Genomic DNA, 7,865 nt, shown 5'->3' on the forward strand with positions numbered 1-7,865 from the left:
ATTGAGGGATGGTGACTGCACCCTGCCCATACCTTGACATACTCTGAACTGGGATTTGCCGTGATGAGATGGGGAATGGAAGGTAAGGGTGTGTCAGTTGTAGGAATGATTTTGTGCTTGAATTTGGAGTTCTATGTGATTTGATCAAGATGTTAGATAAAAAAAGCAAAAGAGGGTTGATGAATTGTGGAGATTGGTAGGCTTCAGAAAATGGTCTGGAGATCGGGCATGAAAAGAAAGGGTTAAAGGTTGTAGGATTCTCGTCACAGGTAGATCTTTGCTCAATTTCAAGAGGGATTTTTGCTTTGCTATTTGATGAAACTTGTTTGTCATCTGCTGTAACTAGGAATAATTTTACACAATTCAACTGTAAAATTCGTCCTATGTTTCTATTTTGATATGAAATACGTTATGGCTGATTGAATTGAGTTCTAGTTTTTACAATATATTTGTTGATAACATAGAACCTATGTTACCTAGGTACTTCTATTTGAAAGCCATACCCCTAGCCAACACGTACCCGTAACCATACCCGAACATCTAGGACACTTCTTGAATATACGCATACATTTGTTCAAGCGTAAATGCAATTATATACATGTTTTAATTTAAAACAATCCTCATACACTTCTTGCGTATAGATTCTACACTTTACATCTATTTCTAATATACTGATCTGATATAAATGAAAAAACAATATTGATCTTATGTAAATTAATTTTAATACATATAAATATACAAAACATACATATTTATAGCCGTGTCCCCGCACCCTACCTTTTACAAATTTGATGTATCTTGCACTTGTACCCATACCATACTAGTAACTGTACCCGTACCCATGCAACTTAGCATAGTAACTTTTGGGAAGGCACTTCAATGAACAAATATTTATTTGAGAATGACCATGAACTACCCTCTCACTTAGCAAAACGAGCTAATAAGAGATCGTATGGGAGTTCCAACTGATATAATGTGTCTAATCGCACGAGTCTCATCACTATCTCTTGGAAACTCATTTTGCTAAATCAGTTTTTAGCATATACCCATTTTTTATTTTTACTATTTTCATAGTCTTTTTATATTACTATGAAATCCTTAGGGTCAGGAGCATACAATTAAACAAAGCAAAAGATAAAAGATGCATCATAGTAATGTAGATTAAGAATTTAAGATCTTAGTCTCCTTCTATAGATTTTCACATGTGGTGTTCACGAATACCTCAAGTAATCACCATCCAGGCCGGCCACAATAACAGTCTTTCCATCGCGATCAGCTGCATTACAGCAGAAGTCATAGAGATCTTCAAAGAATTGTGCTTCATCTACCCCTATTACATCAAGCTGACAGCACAGGGTGTTAGTAAAATGATTATTAGAGAAAAGTGTGCATCAGAAATAGAAGTATCTGAGCAAAGTACTCAGCAATATCGATGCAAATATGAAATTCTGCATATAGTACAAACAGTAAAATAGTAACTCTAGGACCTAGCTACTGAAGAAATATCTGCTAGTAGTCCGTTATCAGATAATAAACAAAATATTCAATAAAAATTAGCATCGAGTATAACACAACACACCCCCCATGCATGCATGCACGCACGCACACGCACACTGCACATGTGCAAGTGTGTTCACTCACACATGCACGCACAGACTACCATGCACACACACACCAACGCACGCACGCACACAAATCAAGATGATTAAAGTTTAGGAAAATCAAAGAAAAAAATCAGTCTAATCACCACTTCAGCTGATGACCATGAACCCTAATATATTTACAAATTCTTTCAAACAAAAGAGGCCAAAGCATTTCCGGACATCAGGAAGAATGAAGGTGAGAAATATAAATTAAATAGAAATGTTAAGATAGATGTTAAGATAACAGGAAAAAAAAGGAAAAATAATGTTAAACTACATAATAGAGCAAGTTGAAGTTATGTTGCAAGAGAAGAGACACAAACATGCAGTACAACAGGATACACCAACAAATATAATTACAAAAGGTACACAAAACAGAAGACTTATAACCAAAACATATGCTTAGCATGTGCCACAGAACTTCAGGTTTCAAGATCACACTACGTAGACGAGCAATTTAGCATAAAGAAAAAAGATTTCACTGTACTTTATCATATGCTTCAACTCCAATCTTTGTTTGAAATGTTGAAAGCTCACTCAGAGCCAAGCATTGCATTCTCACACCATCATGTGTGACTACTGAATCAATCAGATATCTTGTGTCCTTATCAGATTTTATCATCGCCACCTTTCTGCAGATGCAATTATTCAGATCAACTGAAATATTTTCGCAAATTAGCAAATTTACAATGCAATTCATTTACAAAATAAAAAGAAGGGTTGTTTGATGTTAAACCCAATATCTTGCCGAGAATAATCCCCAAAACCATCCACTTCCAAAATTATTCATACACCCAAAACACCCTATCTTATTTACTTTTAACTCAGATTCAACATTTTACACCTTTATTGTAGCACTTTTTAACTAATAACTATAGCACTTCAAAACCATAGCAGTGGACCTTGGTAATAATTAACAAACATTTAAATCAGCTTGGTTGTTTTGGGTGTATATATGATTTTGGGAGCATGTGGATTTAGAAGTAAATGACGGTAAAAGCAAAAACCCCTTTAAGAAAGTTCTCATATAAATATGCAAAAATTGCTCATAAGCCCTCAAATCCTAACAGGTCTTGCAATTTGGCTCAACCCCTCAGTTTATGTTTTCCACTAAAATAATCCTAAACCCCTAAGATGAGGGTGTTTTTGATCATCGAGGAACTAAATTGCAAAACTCTGTAGGATTTGAGGGACTTATGAGAAAATTCAAAGATACGAGGGACTAATATGTAATTATTGAATATTTAAAGGACTATCATCTATAAACCAATATTTATTACATTTGAAAGTTATCAAAAGTAATTTAAAAACAGTGGATCTGAAAGTATTAAATATCTTTTAATAAACTTATAAAAGCATAATAAAGTATGTATTATGTTGGAAATTATAAAGAAAATAATTTCAAAATATAACTTTCTTACAAAAGGTTCTGTTAAGACAAAGAAACTCTTCCTTAAAAACAATTAAACCAATTTTCTCAAATAAAATAAAACAATCAAACCATTAATTAGTGCATCTAGATTTAGGAATATGAACTCAATTTTTAAATAGATTTTTATAATGTCACCTAATTCCTATATATTTTTCCATCTCGCATGCAAAGGCACGTGCCAAATTTTCTAGTTAATTAAATTCATCCAATTTCAAAATCTTTCATACACCCACAACACCTAATCTTGTCATTTTAGACATAAAATTGATGGTTAACCCTTTATTATAGCACTTTAGCAGTTCAACAAATATTATAGCACTTAAGACCGAAATACAGCAGTTTACCATACTTTAAAGTAAATTAACACAGATTTTTGGTGTAAGAATAAATAAATTCAGAGATTTTCGGTGCCTGAATGACTGAAGAAGTGTCATATCTTAAAATTATACCAGGATAAAAGAAAGTTTACAACAAAAAAAAACACCTTAAACATGTTCTACTACAAATATACAAACTGCAAAAGATTACTTTCAGCAAAAAATTTTCTTTTGCATTTAGGAATTAATACTAAATTTGAACAAAAGAAAGTCCTCCTTATCAACTCAGATGTTTTGGGTGTATGAATAATTGTGGAAGCGTGGGGTTTTGAAATTATATCAGGGTAAAAGATGGGGGGAAACCCTTAAAAATGTTCTCTGAAAAATATGCAAAAGATTAAATTTTCCTGCAAATTATTCATTTTGCACACAGGACCCAGTACCAAACTTGAACAAAACGAAGCCCTGCGCATTCAATCTTACCTTCCCTTGTCGACCTCACACTGAATCCGACGGAGAAGCGCCGTGGTCTTCCCCGCAAACATCGGCCCCACGATCACATGAATCTCACCCGACAAGCACCGAGCCTCCGCCGAACGATCCGAACCCTTGATTGGCATACTGGAGTGGGATCTAACGGTCAATCGAGAAGGCCTAGACTTGATGGAGAACTCAAAGAGGGGTTTTTTAGGGTTAGAGAAGAGAGGGGAGAGGAGCTGGTGACGGTGATGATGAAATGGGAGTGAAGGAAAGAGGAGAGATCTCATAGTGGCAATTGAGGAGCGCATGGTTGTATTTATTTACTGGATTTTGGTATTTGAAATTCGGGTGTGAATTTGGAGGGAGCAGGGTTTTTTTAGGGTTTTTGGAGGGAAGGAGTAAACTAGATGGTGGGGGATGAAGAAGTGGTTTTGGGAATTTCAGCCAAGTGGATCTACAAGCAGGTTGAAATGGGCTTTCTTTTGACTTCACAGAATGGATAACAGGCCCACTACGGAATAAAAGGATGGTAAAAGCGGCACTCTTTGAAATTTCATATTTATCCCTAATTTAGTGTGAAACCTCTTGACCTTACCTCAATTTCTCCGTAAGAGAATATATTCTTAATATATTCCAAGATACTCTTAATATATTCCTCCATATTTTGATGTTAATATTTATTTTTTTTCGTATGACAAACTTGTCTCCAATGTACTTAATTAAACTAACCAACTCAAAATTTCAATAGATAACTCCCTCCCCAGTGTGGAGTGCAGCAGCAGTAGAGATCCTACGAGAACCACCCCGTAATTAGTAGAGGAGTTGTAATTATCAAACTAACTCTATATCACCCGTGAGTGATATAGATCAACCTTTTTTATATAGATATGTATGATAGTAACAACTCGAGTAAGAATTAATGAAAGAGAGACTAAGTTGTTTCTGATTACCATAGACTTACACTATGGTCGGTGATAATAACACTTTTATTATATTATACCCTTATTATCTATCTTATCATATCATACTCCCTTTAAAAACACGAGTTCGGGAAAATCTTTCGGTAGACAAAAATACCCCTATTAAGTTTAAATTATCCTATCACTAATCAAATTCTAATTTTTAAATTGTATTTAATGATTTATTCTAATCCTAATAAAATAACTTCAAAAAGTTTGAACTACCCTAATCTTATTCAAATTCTAACTTTTAAATTGTATAACTATCCTAATTATAATCAAATTACCAAAATTATTAACTAACTAAAATTTGTTTATAATGACAAGTTTAAACGTATCTCAGATCTATAATTTTTAAACTTGTTAGTTGTTTGAACTATCCTATAAAATATTTGTTTGTTTTCTATCTTTATTTTTATTCTTTTTAAGGATGTGCATGGGGGACAGCCGGAGGGGGATAAGGAGAGTTCATGTAACTTTAGGATTTGCATTATTTTATGTTGTATTAAGATATGGTAGAAGTTATGTTTGTTTCGTGTGCTAATTAACTAAATTTAAACCAAAGACATACCTATTTCGTGTGCTATGATAATCACATTTTATTATAATTTTATACTCTTATTATCTATTTTTAATGAATAAATATACCACTAATAATTATTTTTATCTTTAATTGCATGTTAATGAAGAAATAATAAATAAATACCCAAAAGAATCCAACTTCCTTATTTTTGTAACATTTTATTAAAGCCCAAAATCAAGCCGAATAGCCTGTAGAAGCCGAAGAAAATAAAAAAATCTAATATGAAGAGAAATTATATTCAAGATGGTTGGTCGCAAAGAAACGACGATATCTCCCAATCCGAAAGGCGAAATTTAACATATAATATATGAAAATCATCTATCTCGACGAGACGAAGCCAATCGTGAAGTTAAAATTTTTATTGGAGCATCGATGCGCGCATCGATGCCTGTATCGATTCCAAGTCATCTAGAATTCATCAACGGTCGAAATTGCATTCTTGGAGATCAACTTTGATTCAAAGGCTTTCATTCACTGATGTTTACTATAAATAGGGGTAGAGAGTAAGGGGTTAGGGGTAAAAATTTTTGTAACATCATTTGGAGAGAAGGGCCACTCTTAATTGAGAAGGCCTTCCAAATTTATAATTTTTATTACAATTAATAAAATATTTTTTTCACCACTTTAAATATTTCTTCTCTTTGTTGGATGATGAAGATGGAGATGAAGTATTTGGAGGTTTGCATTTTTTTTATTTTTCTCTTTTATTTCTTTTTTATTGCTTATTAGTTTAGATTTATTTCTATGCTTGTAGTTAGATTTTATTTTCTTGTTAAATAGCCAAGAGGCTAGAACCCTCTTGTCTTAGATTTATTTCATGCTTATAGAGTAGATTTATTTTCTTATATTTAATTCTTTTAATTTATTTTATAGTTTATATTTTATAATTTATTTTATAGTTAGATTTTAATTTCTTGTACTATTCACCTTGAGGCTAGAACCCTCTTGGGTTTAGTTTTTCTTTTTGTTTATTTTTATTTTCTTTGATTCGCCTTTAGGCTAGAACCCTCTAGAGAATCGCTATTTTATTTTCTTATACTATTCACCTTAAGGCTAGAACTCTCTTGGGTTTAGTTTTCTTTTTTGTTCATTTTCATTTTCTTTGATTCGCCTTTAGGCTAGAACCCTCTAGGGAATCACCTTTTTCTAAGAAGTGGATTCAATTCTAGATTACTCATATCTTTAATTGAATTCGCCATCTTTACTTTCTTAAATTTTCTTTTTATTCTTGATTTTCCTTTTTGATTCTTGATTTTATTCATCTTTCTTTTTCTCCTTGTGAAAATCATTCATTCTTTGTCACATCTACTCTCACTTACATTTTGTGCCGATTTACACACTATCACTTTCACTCGCATTATCTCTCCACAATCATACTTATTCTTCACTCCTATTTGTTACGCACACAACATAAGAACCGATTTATATTTTCTCCTACAAAACACCTTCCTCGTGAGATCGATAACTTTTTATACTATAACTTGACACGGTTGTGCACTTATAACATTTTTGGTACATGTTTTATGCCGCATCATGCTAACTAAATTTAAACGGAAGGCATACCTTGATATTTAACAAGTGCACTTGAAATACAATTAAATATAATAAACAATTAATTATGATAAACATCTCTAAATTTAAAATAAACAATGTAACACAATCCTAATCAAATTTTATTTTTTAAATTTTAAATGTTTGTACAAAGAGAACTATAATTATGACTATTATCCTATCACATGCAACACCTCATGCCTATATATAAACCAAGAAACTACACAATTTTTACAGTAACTTCATCTCCTTCAACATGTATGTTTCTTTTTTTTATGATTATTCTTTAGAAATATTGTGCATTTGATTTAATGGTGATACTTGTTTCGCACTGCAATTAGTTTTCATGGCAATTGATATTTTTTTTATTTCTTCAGTTTTCATGCAGTATTTAGAGGATTAATGATTTGATTGTTTCATGTTCTCCCATCTATCAAGGTAAATCTTCATATTTGATATTATTTTAATTTGAGTTTATTTTGATTAAATATTTTATTTGATTTGACCAAAATAGAAAACAGATACCTTTCTTCTTGATGCACGTTTTTGTTCGTAAATATGATATTCTCATCTTGTTTATAATGACAAGTTTATACGTATCTGAGATTTATAATTTTTAAACTTGTTAGTTGTTTAAACTATCCTATGAAATATTCGTTTTATCTTTATTTTAAAATATTTGTTTGTCTTTTATCTTTATTTTTATTCTTTTTTAAGGATGTTGTTGGGGGTCGGCCAGAGGGGGATAAGAGAGTTCATGTAACTTTGGGATTTGCATTATTTTATGTTGTATTAAGATATGGTAGAAGTTATGTTTGTTTTGTGTGCTAACTAAATTTAAACTGAAGGCATACCTGTTTCGTGTGCTAATTAGATTTAAACGGAAGGCATTCCTTGATA

At 32.1% G+C, this 7,865-nt stretch overlaps 1 protein-coding gene across 1 annotated transcript in view; it reads right to left on the reverse strand.

Annotated features, from left to right (window-relative positions):
• LOC109834460 (thymidine kinase-like) overlaps positions 1 to 4,318 on the reverse strand; it is a 5,841-nt gene extending 1,523 nt beyond the window's left edge. The window contains exons 1-3 of the mRNA XM_020402480.1: positions 3,876 to 4,318; positions 2,131 to 2,275; positions 1,222 to 1,343 (exon numbers count right to left, since the gene is read on the reverse strand). Of these exons, the coding sequence (XP_020258069.1) occupies positions 1,222 to 1,343; positions 2,131 to 2,275; positions 3,876 to 4,180 (572 nt within the window). The 5' untranslated portion in view covers positions 4,181 to 4,318. The remainder of the gene's footprint in view (positions 1 to 1,221; positions 1,344 to 2,130; positions 2,276 to 3,875) is intronic.

The sequence above is a fragment of the Asparagus officinalis genome, chromosome 3, assembly GCF_001876935.1.
Source record: "Asparagus officinalis chromosome 3, Aspof.V1, whole genome shotgun sequence".
Taxonomy (NCBI): Eukaryota; Viridiplantae; Streptophyta; class Magnoliopsida; order Asparagales; family Asparagaceae; genus Asparagus; species Asparagus officinalis.